The following is a 17,256-nucleotide window of genomic DNA, read 5'->3' as shown; positions in this document are numbered from 1 at the left end:
AAAAAACATCTATTAAAAAACTACATTTCAAGACAGAAAAATATAATTACGCTAAATTTTATTTTATACATTTAATTAATTATTATTTAACGGTAAAGTCTTTTATTAGTTTATCGATAAAATCGTAATTCTGTATATCTCCGCTTTTTCGACAATGACGAATTACTTGCGGCGCGATTTTCGTATAGACACGAACAATCTCAAGTTCGAGGTAATCTCCATCGAAATATAACACAGATTAAAGCCGCAGAACCAACAATGATCAATTGTCGAGATAAATGAGTAAATTCAGTTTTAAATGTCTCGGTTTTCCGAGAATTATCTTTTTTTAGATATTTTTGTAAATTTATTCAAAGTTTATTTTAATTTTTTTTTGTTTGCGATACACGATTAAAGAATTACGTTTGTTGATACTATTGTTTTATTTAAATGTTGAGATTTAGAAAAGAATGTTAATGTTAATGTTAATGTTAATTCTGTTATTGAAAAAGATGTCCGGATAAAATATGACAAAGGGAAAAGAATGTCAATATATCAATATATATTTACAAAAAATTATAAATTTACATACATATATATATATATATATATATATATATATATATATATATATTCCAGATTTAACGAAAACGTGTATTTAATTGTAGACAGATAAAAAGATTTTACAATCACGGTTAATTGTTCTTCAAATATATGTTACAAATATACACATATATATTGTATATTAGGACTTTTTTAAATAAAATTATGATTTTACATATATAAATTACATATATAAATTTACATATATATGTATATATATGTAAATTTATATATGTAATTTATATATGTAAAATCATAATTTTATTTAAAAAAGTCCTAATATACAATATATATGTGTATATTTGTAACATATATTTGAAGAACAATTAACCGTGATTGTAAAATCTTTTTATCTGTCTACAATTAAATACACGTTTTCGTTAAATCTGGAATCTCTGTTTATGAATAAAAGGAGTAAAAGTAGGAATAGAAATATATTTATTTATAGATTTCTTTTGTATACCGCAGATTTTTATTCGCAGATACTTAAATAATGATTTGCTATGCTAATCAAATATTTGAAAAAGTAATCTTTTAACTGTATATTTTGAATAGCCTAATTAAATAAACAATTATAATATTTAGATGATATTTAAATCAACTATCAGTATTAAAAATATAAATAATTCAATATCAAGTATAACTAGTATTATTAATAATAAATAATGAAATAATTTATCTCATCATTAAGTTTAATTATTTAATATACTAATCAAAATAGTGTAATTAATTAGATTATAATATAATGTGAAGATATTACATGTATTAATATAATTATTTAATTATTTACAATACAAATTGCAAAAGATATTTATATATTTAGATCAATGCGCAATAATATGCGCAAATATATGTAAAATTGAAAACAAAGTTTAAATTTACAGTTTTGAATTTTACTTAATCAACTAATTTGCATTAATTAAAATAATTATGAACTTCTCTTTCTCTCTCTCCCTTTCTCTCTTTCCCCCCTTCTCTCTTTTTCTTTCATAAATTTCAATTTTTATTTTTTTTCAATTTTATTTTGTTTCATGTAGAAAAAACTTTCCAATTTCTTTTTTACAAATTGTAACAGTCTTATTTATGTCAACTTAATAGGTAAAAAATATATTTAAAAAAATACGATACATATGATATCCCATTAAGCAAAACTTGTTAACACAATTTCATTACAACGAAATTCGTTAATTATTTCTGAAAATTTACATTTTAATTTGATTTTCACATATATTATACGTGGAATATATAGTTCTTAAATTAGGTGAAAAAATTATTGTATAATATTTTAAAATGTCATATTTTAAAATGCATATGCGACATTAATATATGTGGAAATTGCAATGATTTCAAGTTATATGAGTTTTTGTAAATAATTCCTAACATTTAATGATATTTTCAAAATTATATTATTTTTAACGTTGTATATGTGTGTATATATATATATATATATATATATATATATATACAGGGTGAGTCAAAAGTATGTTTTAAAAATTTGTGAGCGTGTTCGTGGATAAAAAGGAAGAACAAATGTTCATATGAACATATGGTCGCAAATGCTTTGTTGTTGAGATAATGGACATAAATCAGCAGTATCAAATAATGCTTTATTTTAACGTTTACAATTTTGTTATTGTTGTTTATAAGAGATGTTCTACATGTCCTCCATCATTTTCAACACATGCTTGAGCACGACGTCCGCATGACCAAAACCAAGCCAAACCACACTATCAACAAAAAAAAAACAAAAAAAAAACAAACAACAATAACAAAATTGTAAACGTTCAAATAAAGCATTATTTGATACTGCTGATTTATGTCCATTATCTCGACAACAAAGCATTTGCGACCATATGTTCATATGAACATTTGTTCTTCCTTTTTATCCAGGAACACGCTCACAAATTTTTAAAACATACTTTTGACTCACCCTGTATATATATATATATGTATATTGTATATATAGTTTTATTGTAAACAAATTATTAGGGTTAAAATCTCTTTTGGATTAATATTTCTAAATTATATTTACAATTTATATTTGAAATTATTATACTATCACGCAATCTTTTTAAAATATTTTTTAAAATGTTGCATTAAAATGTTTAGAAATGTACTCGACACAAATTAAATTAAATTTAATAAAATGGTGCTTGAATGTGTCTTTTGTTTACTCAAAGATATATTTATAACAGTACAAGTTTTATTGTAAAATATAACTGTGGCAATTTTTAAAAGACATGAATTGAAAAATTTTATCATCTTTCCTTGATCTCTAAGATTTGCCTTAATTAAAAAACAATGCTCAAAACAATGCAGTCGCTATTTGCAAGAAAAATTTCTTATAAAGAAGAAATGAAAAGATTGTTGATATTATTGACGATATCATGCTTGGCGCGCCTACGAAATTTCGGCACCAAAAATTTGAATCGATATTATACAGGTGTATATATACATATATATGAATATGTGTTTGATGGTTCGTTATTTATATTCGTTCGCTCGAGATATTCACCGTCAACCCTTTGTTGGATTCACCGTCAATATCTGTCCGTCGACTCGATCGAGCCTCCGGCATTATTTCGAAATATTCATCTCCCATGAAATGCCACGTGCACGTATGTGGAGGAAGGCATATGCATACGTGAATAAAATTAAGCGCCAATTTATTACAGACTAATTACGCACGATTGCAAGATATGCAACTTTAATCGAATTACTTTAAATAAGAATGTATGTGAGATTAAAGTTCCTGATCGTTGATTGTGCCTATATTAAACAATATACGAATGTAAGATTATATATGATTATTATAATTATAGAGAGATTATGTACAGACATTATATATGATTATAATTAATGTAAAAATTATAATTTAATTTCAAATATATAAATTATTTTTATATATTTGAAGTTGCATTATTATTTTAATTTCAAAGTACTAGTATTAATATATATAATAAAAAGAATAAAAGTTTTAATTATAAAAAAATGAAAGAGAGAGAGAGAGAGAATTATTTAATGCATTTTAAAACTGAAAGTCAAATGAAATTATCGCGCCTTCTTTTCTTTATATTCTTTAATTAATCATTTAATAAAGCATATTGTTGAATCCATATTTTCGTATATGACATTTTTTATCTATTTTTAAGTAATAGACTATTTATTAGCACAATTCCGTTTATTAAATTTGAGAAACATATATACTTTATATACGATCAATTAGATCATATTTGTTAGTGATTGGTTATTCATCGATATATAGGTACTCTTTTTTTTGCAAAAGAACGATAATATTCATAAAAGAGTTTTTCCGAGTACTTTCTTTAGATACGGCCGTAACATTTGAAAGATAAGGGAGATAAATGAGAAACCAATAGATTTTTAAAGATGTTCATAAAAAGAACGATTGATGATCTTTTCACAGGCTTATTGAAATATAATTCTTTCTTTCCTTGGAAGAAATTGCGACGATGAATGTTTAGCGATTTGGAAGCATTTTCTTCTTTTATTAATGTCTTATATATATATATATATGAATAATTGTGATTTTAAATTATTCTATTTAATATCAATAATTCGATTCTTTTCACGTCAAAGTAAATTCATGAAAAGGGAGCATAATTTAAAGTCTCATTTAAAGCAAAAAAATATGCCATTTACAATATTCTTTTTCTAATGTTATACATACAAATAAAAAGTTTCAGTAAAAAGAATATTAATTAAAACATCTTGTATATGAGAATATTATTTAAAACATTCGGCATTTTGTAAAAATCGTCACCGTACGTATTCTGCGAATATATACATAAGTTGTAAAGGCCAGATTTTCGTATATAAATCGGACTTTATTTCTGATTAACTCGTAAACAAGAAATCTGCTGTATTTATTCATGTACTTATTATTTTTTCGCAGAAATATTATTTTAACTCCAAATAAAAGCGTAAATGGAAAACGCAGCGAGTTTCTCTTATCGACTATTCGCGTTTAGTATTCACGATACGTTTCATTTCGCGTCAATTTTCCATCGTAGCTTGTCCAATAGTGAAAGAAAACGACCGATTGAATTTGTTATATATATATATATATATATATATGCATGCATGCATACATACATACATACATACATACATACATACATACATACATACATACATACATACATACATACATACATACATACATACATACATACATACATATACATGTATGGACAAGAATGCGAATGAATAAAGCGACGAGTGAATCAATGCACATTTCCGGGCTTTAATAGGTTTTTTTAACTGGCAACATGATGAACTTTTTATCTTCTCAATCTATCGAAGATCCACAAAAACATACGTAGGAAATATCGAAGAAAATATCGAAGTATCAAAGAATATGAGAAAGTTATCCCGCGAATGACCTCCGGGATAAAAACAATTATAACTTTTACCTTTTCTTCCAATGTCATCAAACTGTCTCGTATAATATTAAATTTTTTTGTCATGCACATATTCACATATATATATATATTAATGTTAGATTCGTATTTAATTTATTACTGAAAAATCTGTTAGATTATTACTATTATTACTATTTATCTTTTAAATGAAGGCATACAAGTTACCTTTATTTTAATTTTCACTAAATTGTTTTAATTCACTAATTATTTTAATATTATTTTTATTATTTTTTACAAATTTATTTTATATATATGTAAAAAATAATGAAAATAATATTTTATTACATATATAAATAATGAAAATATATATAAATAATAAAAATATATAAAAACAATTTTTTTATTAATATATATGTTTTCAAATCAGATTCAGAATGATACATAGAACAAAAGCTTGAAATGAAAGCTTTTCCTCGTTATATGTTTTCAATATATATATGTTAATATAAACTTGATTATAAACTTTATTATATATTTATTATAAACTTGAACGCGTGCGCAGTTTTGCTCGAATAGAATTCTATATGTGCAAACTCTCTTTTCTTTATTTTTAATCAATATATATAATCTCGTTTAAATAATTTCTTTTATTGTAAAAAAAAATTTTTTCGATTTATGTAATTATTTTTTTATTTTTGTATATAATTCTCAACAATCTCAATTGGAACCACAAATATGTGGTATTATGAACTATATATGTTCAGCAACAAGATGACCTTGCGATACACCTGCTGGAACAGTTTACAAGAAGCTATCACTATCGATGAGAAAGTTTTGTTATCTCAGCAACTATTGAGATTAAACGGATGTATGATTAATTATTAAAATAATTTAAAAGAATGAGTAAATTATGCTAAAATACCATGTCTTGTTCATGCATTATGTGAAATTATTTAATTTCTGTCAAATAACGAGATAAATTATTTCATCTCGATAACCTTATATGCATGTTCGATAACCCTCGCATGCTCGGTAACGAGCAAACAGAATATATACTCTTGTTTATAATGTTTGTACATTGTATGATTAACAGTTTATATGATATATTATATGTAAGGTATATTATGTTAAGGTATATTATATTATATATAGATTATATATATATATATAGATTAAGATGTACTTTTTAAGAAAACAGACGTTTTCTTAAATATTACAAATTTCAATAAAATATAAAAAATGTATAATGTAAAATGTAAAATGTAAATGTATAATGAAGTCATACATAAATTTTAATCTATTAATAGTAAATGAAGTGATACATTAATTTTAATCTATTAATAGTGAACAATTTTTAATATGACAAATTATAATCAAATGTTAAATATGTAGTAAAATAAAAATAATTCTCTTGCAAAATGTATTATTCTGATTAGATATAATATATATCTAACTCTTAAAATAAAATTAAATAAAGAAATTCGAGAAGAAAGTAAAATTATTCAGCAATTTTTATATTCTTTGAAGAATTAGAGAAACAAAGAGCACTTCTACTTTAATCAATATGAATTGAAATATCGACCTTGGCAGAGTTATGAAGACGATTCTCTACTTTCTTTTTATGTTCCGTACGTTCTGCATTGTAATCATAAAGTTCAATAAATTACAATAAATTTTTAAATTTGCAAATTTCTAAATTTAAATTGACATCGCTTTTAAGGAGATTTCGAGATAGATCCTTTCCTCATCACTCACCTATTAAAATTGTTTTCCTCTGCAATCGCCGTACCGGATTTTCTTCACCACTTTAGCACCCGCGATGATTTATCGATGAGCGAAGATCACACACAGTTTTTTGAACACCATCATAAATTGACACAGCATCGATCGAACCGTAGGGAAGATCGTTGAAAACTGGTAAAAAAGGGCAAGGTGCCCCCCATTCGTGGCACAACGCGGCGCGGACTGCGAGGAACTGCAAATTTCAAACGGAAAATTGACATCGTCGATTGACCAGCAATTCGCGCGCGCTCTAACACTCATTGTCAATCAACCAATCAGATCTCCCTGCCTTTGACGCGCGTATATATGCTTTAAGTATATTGTAAATAGCTCTGTTCCTTTTCTGTGCATCTGTACTTTTTCTTTTTTCTGTATCTCCTATTTTTTTTTATATTTTCTATAAATCGCTTTGATCATTAAAGATACGTTCTCTTCTTTTAGAATCATATATAAATGACATTTAAAGGAGAAACATTTATTTATAGCTTGCAGGCGCATACATTCTAAAAATAGAATTTTTTTTATTACTTTGTATAAAATATTAATGCGAAATAAACTAAACTTTATGAGATATTTAATATTTTACGTCAGTATCTAATATACATATAATAAAAATATAAAATAAATCGTAAAGCATTCATTTTCCGAAAAGCTTATCCCAATATTTATTTTTATACAAAAAATAATAAAAAGAGAATCCATTTTTATGTAAGATCATAATATTTTACTTAAAAGAGAAATTAAAATTTGCAGTTTACGTATGTGTCATTACATTAACGGAAAAAAGTAAAGTTACAATATAAATTCAATATCATTATATAAACTGAGTTCAATTTTCTTCTTCATCAATTTTTTTATATTATCAATCGTAACAGGGATATGATCCGTTTATAATAATTGTGTGACTTACGCTGTATATATAATAAATTGAGTGTAGAAAAAATGCGCTTTGTTTAGAGCTTGTTAAAAAACAAAAATTTTAAATCGTCGATGATTTGTAATGCAGAAGAACCCGAAATTTCGATGAGATATAATTTCGGTTTAGTAATTGCACAAAAATAATCCTCATATTCTTCACGGCGATGAGAACGCAACGATTATCGCGAGATCTTCACATTTGGTGACATGAAAATTGAGTTTAAATCGTGCCTTCGTGAAATCATACCGATCTCGACTCCTGTTAAGAAATCACTAATTTAATACGCACATTATCTTGTAACACACAATTCGCTCTAGTATTATACGCCGTTTACGAGCGACATACATATTTTATCACGGTCACGCCAGGCTTTTATCTCCGTCAAATATTAACTATACTAATAAAACACCATCTTACGTGTATCTAATATAATATGTCTTCTCGTAAAAAGAAATATATCATTATTACACATGGCCGACTTACAAATGGATTTATTTACCATAGTATCTTATATAGATTTTTCTAATCTATAAATAGGGAGAATTGTTATACAAATATCTAATAAGTATATGTCTCACATGTAATGCGAGCGTTTATGATTTGATAACGTAATCGATAAATGATATTATTGCATGTAAGAAAACAAGTCGAAAAAATACGATATATAAAAATACGATATTATTATTCGAGATTTTTAATTCAAGGAAATTAAATTTATGAGTCAGAATTAATATTCTTTATCATATCTCGAAACTTGGCAAATGAAATTGAGATGCAATGTTATATTCTTTTGTATACACATAAAACATACTGAATATTCCGCTAAAGTAACGTTAACTTATGGCGTACGTAAAATAAAAATAAGCTGTTTATGAAAGCTGTCAGAGACACCTGTATCTATTAGTTATGTATTTTATCTGAGTAATTGTTATTTTATCATTATACTTTTATTCATATACAATATTAAAAGAAAAAAAAAAAATATATATATATATATATATATATATAATATTAAAATTTAAGGATTATTTTTGTCTCTATATAAAAAATTTGATTGATTGAGATTGATAGAGATTGCTAAAGCTTGTCGAGTTTGCGTGAAACTTTTCGCTCTTTGCGAAAACAACGCGAGACAACTTTAGCGATCGCTAAATTCTCCGCCATCAACTTGGACGATGAAAGGTTTGCGTTGTAAAAGTTTAACATTCCGCGATTCTAAGTTATATAATCGCTAAAATTGTCGAATTCAAATGAACGAAACTACTTACGTATCCGACATTTCCAGGACAAAAAGGCTCACCATTTGGACGGCCCGAAAATATCAGGCCCGTGCAGTGATGCCAGAATGGATACGCTTGCAACAACAAATTATTTCACATAGAGTATAGCTCGACGTTCCTCGACGCCCCTCGACTCTCGACCACGACTGTTCCACAGGAACGCCGAGCTATACTCTATGCGAAATAATTTGCTGTTGCCAGCGTATCCATTCTGGCATCACTGGACCGGTGTCTGTTACTAGCACTAGACTTCGTATTACGGTGATATTTCTGATTGGCTGTTGTTATAGGGAACTTTCGGGAGCCTAGGAATTCTCTCTCCGGTAGCCAATCGACGCATTCGATCGACTCATAGAACGACCAATAAAATATTGATGTTAGACGGCAGGGCGAGAGGAAAATTGATGAACGAGGGTAAAAACTAACCAATGGCTGCGTTCAGCAGGAAAAGCTGCTTTGCAACTGTTGTAAAATTCGTGAGCCTGATTGGTGTATGCCCTTAATTTTGACTGAATCTAAGAGCATGCACCAATCAGATTCACGAATTTTACAACAGTTGCAAAACACCTTTTTCTCCCGAACGCAGCCAATATCCCGCGGTGTATCTCTGATATTGGTAACACTAGTGAGGGACGCTAATCCGGCATCCGGCTAATCTTTAATAGTTCGCGGTTAGCGGTTCCGTAGCGGCAATTTATGTCAGTCAAATTTATAGTAATCGCTAAAAATTAACAATTAAATAATGTGTGTAACAATACCGACGATGATTTGCGATCACGTTATTATTAGTTATTCGTTGCAACCAATTTCCTAATTTAACTCGTGATATAATGATCGCGAGACATTCGCTACAATGATGACAACGGATCGTATCGATGTCTCTCTACCGTTTGCGCTAAAAAAAGGTCAGAATGTCTGCAATGACAGCGATGATGATATTAATCTGGATGATATTGACGATTTCTTATCCATGCCCGTGCCACCGCCTTCAATGAACAATTCTGTTTTTGTCGACGAATCCAACAATGAGTTCTTACGTCTCACTGCAATGGCACGTTTCTTTTTATATGTAACTAATTTAAATAACTGTGCTCATTTCTTTTCGAAAGATCTTAAATTTAAAAAAAAAATCTTAAAAAATTGACTTTGATTTCTCGATCACAAAGATATAATTATATTCTGTCTTATGTAACAGGTGTAAGCATAATTCTGACAAACTGTACATTGTAAATTTATAACTCGAAGAAACTTTTTTAATGTTTGTATATGCTTTTTTTTATATGATGCTAGTTTATTTAAAATATATATCGATCTAAGAAGAATTTATAATTTTATTATAGTCATTATATATTATTTATAACATAAAGGAAAAAAATTTTGATTACAACAAAGTAATTAATATTCATTGATGCAACGTACAATGTAGAGATAGTTTAATTATAAAATCAAACTATTTTATAAGTAGAATTTTATTAAAATATTCAAGTGTATACATATCATTGATTTCATCATTATTTATATTATAATTATTATATTATATATTGTATTATATATATTGTTTGCACAGGTCCGTGCTGTATACTTGTCTTACCTTCATAAATGTTTACTTGGTAATTATATAACTTGCTATAAACAAAGAGATGCTGATACACTAAACGTTGAAGTAAAAAAATGTGCAGATGAAATGGAACTACATGCAGTTCGATTGGCATTAGAAGCTACTTTGTACAGACAAAATATGTTAAGAATGGTAAGAAAGTTTAATATTAACAATAAGAAAAAAAGAAATGTTAGAGGTTCAGTTGATATGTTAATAGATACTATAATTTGTTTATTCTTGTAGATTGAAGATATAAAGTCACATACTGTCAAAAAGAAAGCATATAAAAAATTAGTAATATTTTTAGAAACATCTAAAGATAAAATTGATGTTGCTGTACAAACAGATGACATGTGGTCAGACTTGCACGAAGTAGATAATACACAAAATGATAATATACAATATATTACACCCAACTGTGAGGAAGCATTAGAAACAGTAAATTCTGACAATTCTCACATAAGTGAAAATATTTTGAAAAATATCGATGACGAGATGGATACACAAATGTTACAAGAGACTATAAAAGAAGAATCTAACGATACTAGTCAGGAACTTGAGGATCAGAGTGATTTCCAAATGATGGATGATGTAATTGCTATTAGAAAGGAAGATGACAATTCACAAGATTCATTATTACAACATATGGAAGATATGTTTTGCGAGAGTGACGATAGTACTGATATTACAAAATTGATTGAGAAACATTCTGGTGTTACAAAGGCTAATATTGATAAGGAGATTAATAAGATATGTTTAGAAGCAGATTCAAATCTCTTTGGTATACCACAAAATGATAATATACCAAAACCTAAAATAGCAAAAGTAAGTACAAGTGAAAGAAAAGTTAGTTTTAGTCGTTACAAGGAATTGCAAAGTAGAAAAGCAAAAGAAACCAATGGAAATGAGATTGATGAAAGTAAACAGAAACAGAGGATAAATGCTATTTGGTTTGTTGAACGAGTGCATCAAGTTACACAACTAAAAGCCAAAATGACTGAATTATCATTGACAAATTATCGTAAACATGGAAAAATAAAAGAGCAATTCCTTGAATTGTTTGGGGAATGTGAAGACGAAGAAATGATGCCAGAATCACCAATCTGTATAGAAGATTATTTACCGGCTTGCAAAGAAAGAATAGCGCCTTGGATTGTTAAATATCTAATGCCATTTTACAAAAAGAGAAGAATTAAAGATCGACAGCTTTTCAAAACTGTTGCGAAATATATCGCGGACATGCTCATTATAGAAAATACATTTCCAGGTAATCAATCTGTCATGTTCTTGCAATTAATTATATTTCTTTACACATATGTCTAAGAATATGAATCTAATTAATATATAACGCGTTATTATTTTGGATGATTATGTTGTGTATGTGTATTGTGTATGCGCGCGCGTGTGAATGTGTGATGTGTAATAAATGAGTTTTTTGGCATATTACTAAGGCAAAATTTTGTTGACAGTTGCAGTTGCAAAAATAAAAAAAAGAATGGTTTTTGAAATTGATTTTACAATACAATGCGTATATTACTACATAAATTTTATTTCATTCCATTTCTAATTTGAAAATTTCTACGACATACTAGATGATGCGCGATGTTGTTTTTCATACATTTCAAGGAGAAAATAGAGATACTGTAGATATGGTACAGTAGGACATTATTTTTTAATAACAAAATTCCTATTCTTTTGTTTTATATATTTCAGAGCAAGAATGTGTCGGCAAATATATAGAAAGTTATTTCAAGAACAAGAAATTTATTAGAACTAAACAGGATATATATCTATAAGACTGAAGGTGCATGACGTTATCAATTCTATTATGCAATATGTTAATTTAGAAAATTTATATTCTAACATATATACAATTTTCCTTCCATATAAATTCTTTTGTAATACTATTGTTATATTTTAGAATACTATTCAAATTTTTCATTTGTGCATTAAACATGAGAAAATTATATGTAAATACTTATAAATAAGATGTAAATTCTAAAAACTAGAAATTGTATTTTGAGAAATAAATAAATAAATAAATAAATAAATAAATAAATATATATATATATATATATATATATATATATATATATATATATATGTGTGTGTGTGTGAAATATTGTCATGAAACAGTTGATTTCAAATTAACTCCAGAATTATTAATCTCATAAAAAATAAGTGATAGTATTACTCGAATCATTAATAGTGTTTTATTTACGATAAGTAATATTGTATACTATAATGAGACCATCAAATAGAGACAGAAAAAAATATTAAAAGTAATAAGAAACAAAATCCCAAACAAAAGTATTGTAATACATCGAAGATTTTTTTTTAATGAGAAACGCTATTTATTCTGCGAATTATATTTTTGTCATTGAACATTTTTTTTCATGTTTTTTATTTAAATTTTAAGAATTCATTTTTTATACATGAGAATTGATAAAATTGGTTATTGTTTAGAAATCTAAAAAAAAATAACAATGTGAAAAAACTAATATTTAAAGATATCTCAATCTTGAAACAAACCAGTGATATGTTCCATTAGAACTTTATTTTAAAAAATTGATATTTTTCTATTTAGCTTAAATTTTTTTTTTTCTTTTTTAATTGTAGACCTGATATTGCCAAGTAAAGTGTCTAACACAAATAATAAAGTTACAATGAAAAAAATAAAAACATTAATACAGTTAATATAATTTTACTGTCAATTTTAATAATAGGTACAATAATGATAAAATAATAAAAATATTGAAAGAGTGGTAAAAATGACAATGAAAGTGATGATAATTGTAGTAATGTGTAATATTAATCAATAATAATACACTAATTATTTTGCATATTAAATCACACACATAAAAAATCACACAAAGAGATTCAAAATATATCAAACAAGTTCCTATTCGACATATCGAGATGGATATAAAACTAATAATAATCTTTCCATTTTGTGTATGAATACAGAGTTATGATGAATGAAGTAAATAGTAATGATCGAATAATTAATACAGAGTATTTTTACAACTATATATATTTCTTTTCAATTATGAATTCTTTGGTTAATTTCGTATTTATTTTTCTTTTACAAAAAAATGTTGAGTTAAATTAAAAATGGTGTTATGAAAAATTAAACTTTAAAGAAACAAGAAAATATAAAAATCTTTCTTCAATTAATGTAAAGTAGACTTTGTATTTGTACAAAAATTTAAATTTGTACCTTTTTTTTTTAGTTACAAAGGTATATGTCATAAAAAATTGCGATATACGATGACTTTTACACGATAAATTTTGTTTTGAACAAAACTGTAATTATACTCAAAATTGGCTAAAGAATTCAAAATCCAAAAGAAGTATATATTCCTAACACATAATACTTATATATCGATTTAAAAATCTCTGATATCGTTTTATGACATATATATCATATATAATATGATTTTATAACATATATCTTATTATCTAATTTGTAGATTTGAGACGACTCTTTTATATGCAATAGAAAGTGTTGCATAGCAGAAAGAGAAAGAAACTGACATTTTTGTTCTTTTTTATAAACCACACATGTTTAAAAACGATAATAATATTAATCCAGTTCTAATATTATTTAAACTTATACAAAATTAAAGGATATATCAAATTTGCTCTTTTTGATATGATGATATAAATATTAGATATTTTAGTCTAAAAGATAATATCACCAATATAATAATAATAATAATAACAATAATAATATAATAAATAAGTATACTTATGAAGCAGAAATTACTAATTTTCCAATTCCAAAGTTTGATTTTTTTAAAACTATAAAAAAAAATTTATTCTAAATTATTTATTCTTTTTTTCATTTAAAATTATCTCCTTGGCTGATATCTTCTAGTATTGCCTCCCCTTTGATATGTAATAACTGTATATAAAAATATTATTTCTTGACTCAAAAGCTATCATTATTCTAGCTGATAATTCACACACACAAACGCACATAAAATGTTTAATTATATTAAAAAAATATGCTCTATTTATATGTTAAAACAATAGTGCTGTAAAGGGTACATTTCATAGAACATAATTTTACGAATAATAACATTTTTTTTTTTATTTTAGTTATCTCCTTTGTTATAAACAGTATTATTATAACAATAGACAGAATCAACCTATAGTAACAAGAATGATTTTGCCAATTTACTATTTATTTATTTCCTTATAAAGAGATGCTTAACTATACTTTTTATGTAAGAGAATAGCAATATTCAAAGAGTGTAAATTATAGATATAGTGGATGTTTCCACATAAGCGACCTGATTTGATATCGCACAGTACTGGAAACTTGATTAGCTTTAGCAAAAGTATAGAAGAATGTTCATGACTTTCAAATAAGATGTCAATATAATGAAAACTTTGAATGTAGAAGGCTTGATGGAAAAGATATTTGTGATAATTTCTTATTTTGACTTATGTATTACGTATTTTCCCAGGTACATAGTTCTTGTCTATTACGGGTTCTTGCAGAAACATATGTAAACATCGTTCATTCTGTGCCAAAGGATGTCCGGCTATTCTGAAATATAGTTACACAATACAATCAGTTATATATCTGTCTACACAGGCAGAACTGATAGCATTGTAGATGCGTTGTTGGAATATATTACAGATGCAATAGAGTATTATAATTAAAATATTCTTTGATTGATCTTGTTAGAATGTACAATTTAAAAATAATGCGTGCAGTATTATTTTCATTAAAATGAAACATAAATAAGCAATGCAAGTTTAATCAAAGTACAATCAAATTAAAACAAACTATTAATTGAAGACATTGGTTTTCATTTGTTTGAAAGAAATAACTGATAAAAATCTTGGTTTCTTTTTTCTAATATCCTTTTCTTTAATATTAAAAATAAATGTTTAATAAATAAAATGAAGATTTATACTGTATATAATGTATATTGCATCTCTCTCTCTCTCTCTCTCTCTCTCACTAAAGATAAAATTCTAAATAACCATCACATACCCGCACACAAACATGTACACAATTGAAACAACTACTGATTTTTCTAATAAATTCGTTTCTGAAATTAATCAGGATAAATAAATAAATAAATCAGGATATATATATATATATATATATATATATATATATATATATATATATATTAGTTGTGTCATATTCCACAATATGTGTGCAAAACAATATACTCACTTATTAACAAAAACTTCCAAGCCTTTTCTTCGATCTTCAATAAAATCTTCTTCAAATATGCCATCGTCACCACGAAAAGGCATTTGACGTTTCCATGCTTTTCCTGGTAATGGTGGAACTACAATCTACAATTTTATAAAAATATGTAAATAGCAACTCTTAAATACAATTGTATTACTTTTTAAACAATATCTGTTTAATAAATAATCATATGTGATTTTATTAAATTATAAAGTCTTAATAAGAATTTTAGAATCATAATCTTAGCAATAGTTATCTTTAACAATTAGTAATAATTTTTACAATGTCTCATTTATACTATCTAACTTTAACTAACCTTACTATCTCTTTCTAATTCATTTCTCAGCCATTCAAAATCACTATATCTTCTTCTTACGGTTGAATCTTTCACTTTAAAGACTGGCAAGTTTGTCTAAAAAACAAAATCAAGAGTTGGAAGATCAATGTATATTTTATATATATATATATATATATATATATGTGTGTGTGTGTGTGTATGTAATAAATAATATAGTGATATAATATATATAGTATAAAAAATAAATGGATTATTTATGTGGATTATTAATCATATTCATCAAATATCTTTGCACATCTTTTACATTTTCCTGTTTTCTATTGCGCTGAATATTACATACACCTTTATGAATATAAAAATTAAAATAAGGATACAATGTAAAGAATACTGCATCTGCTTTGACGCATAACGACAAGCGTATTTCGGTTTTTATCAATATGATAACAGGCACAGCCCATAATATACCTAATGGTTGAATGTAATTGAATTACAGCTGTTTGACGTGAAAATGCGTCCGTCTCGTTGTCTCGGATGAAAAAAATTATGCGAGCAAAAGTTTATCGCACGCTCAACAGCCGAGCCTGAGCCTCGTAACATATTAAGTATTGCTATGGAAAATATTCAAAGCGAAATTGACATCACTTACCCTCATACGAACTTCATAATCGGTATATCGCTTCTTGCCGACTCCGTGTGTTATTGGATTAATCACGTCGATTTCAAGGAAATTCGCAGGCGCCGCGTAAGCATCGTCCAGCGTCTGTTTTTTAACGTTTAAGCGTCGTGTAGCGTCTACGGTTGTGTCCGCCATTTCCTATTTTCAATTAAAATATTCGCGTGCGAGAGTGTTTCGCTTCTACAAATCACTATCGATGTAGAACGGGATATAACGAAGCACCGCCAAATGACAGCATTCGGCAACTTGACACAATTCACTCCTCTCTCTCTCTCTCTCTTTCTCTCTCTTTCTCACTCGTGCGTGAGTACGTATTGCGTCAAAGCATAGTTGTGTATGGTAGGACATACATACACATTATACTCCAATTCATGGCGTTTTCGAATGGTCGGGTTTGATCGAACCCAGGGTACTTTACTAGACGTCATTGACCAATAACAGTCATTCTTCTGAAGAATGTAACCATACATTCTTCAGAAGAATAGCTGTGATTGGTCAATGACGTCTAGTAAA

General features: G+C 26.7%; 3 protein-coding genes across 9 annotated transcripts in view; 1 reads left to right on the top strand and 2 right to left on the bottom strand.

The window, feature by feature from the left end:
• Positions 1–9,097, bottom strand: part of Dh44-r1 (Diuretic hormone 44 receptor 1) — a 59,372-nt gene extending 50,275 nt beyond the window's left edge. For 4 of the 6 annotated variants that reach the window (XM_083083983.1, XM_083083980.1, XM_083083987.1 and 1 more), the window contains exons 1-2: positions 8,937–9,097; positions 6,723–6,942 (exon numbers count right to left, since the gene is read on the bottom strand). The gene's annotated coding sequence lies outside the window, so the exon portion shown is untranslated. Of the gene's footprint in view, positions 1–6,722; positions 6,943–7,659; positions 7,873–8,936 lie in introns of those variants that run through there. The other 2 variants (XM_083083982.1, XM_083083981.1) reach the window with 2 other exon arrangements.
• Positions 9,098–9,530: 433 nt separating this feature from the next.
• Positions 9,531–12,533, top strand: LOC145963090 (uncharacterized). Of its 2 annotated transcripts, none has more exons than XM_083084745.1 (4): positions 9,531–9,999; positions 10,516–10,698; positions 10,792–11,815; positions 12,018–12,230. In XM_083084745.1, the coding sequence occupies exons 1-4, from the start codon at positions 9,802–9,804 to the stop codon at positions 12,113–12,115; spliced, it is 1,503 nt and encodes a 500-aa protein (XP_082940871.1). In that variant the 5' UTR covers positions 9,531–9,801; the 3' UTR covers positions 12,116–12,230. The 2 variants fall into 2 exon arrangements, with proteins under 2 accessions (XP_082940871.1, XP_082940872.1); XM_083084746.1 differs by lacking the exon at positions 12,018–12,230 and adding an exon at positions 12,262–12,533 and having other exon boundaries at positions 9,538–9,999.
• A 2,084-nt stretch (positions 12,534–14,617) lies between these two features.
• Positions 14,618–17,066, bottom strand: Snx3 (sorting nexin 3). The gene is made up of 4 exons (XM_083084192.1): positions 16,714–17,066; positions 16,086–16,181; positions 15,749–15,873; positions 14,618–15,106 (listed from the first exon to the last, which is right to left on the bottom strand). The coding sequence occupies exons 1-4, from the start codon at positions 16,876–16,878 to the stop codon at positions 15,001–15,003; spliced, it is 492 nt and encodes a 163-aa protein (XP_082940318.1). The 5' UTR covers positions 16,879–17,066; the 3' UTR covers positions 14,618–15,000.
• Between the last annotated feature and the right edge of the window lie 190 nt (positions 17,067–17,256).

This window comes from Camponotus vicinus, unplaced genomic scaffold, assembly GCF_025532165.1.
Source record: "Camponotus vicinus isolate PSW18456_S1 unplaced genomic scaffold, iyCamVici1.0 SCAF_12, whole genome shotgun sequence".
Classification (NCBI taxonomy): domain Eukaryota; kingdom Metazoa; phylum Arthropoda; class Insecta; order Hymenoptera; family Formicidae; genus Camponotus; species Camponotus vicinus.
Note: the sequence above shows the minus strand (reverse complement) of the source record. Positions and strands in the feature narration are given on the sequence as shown.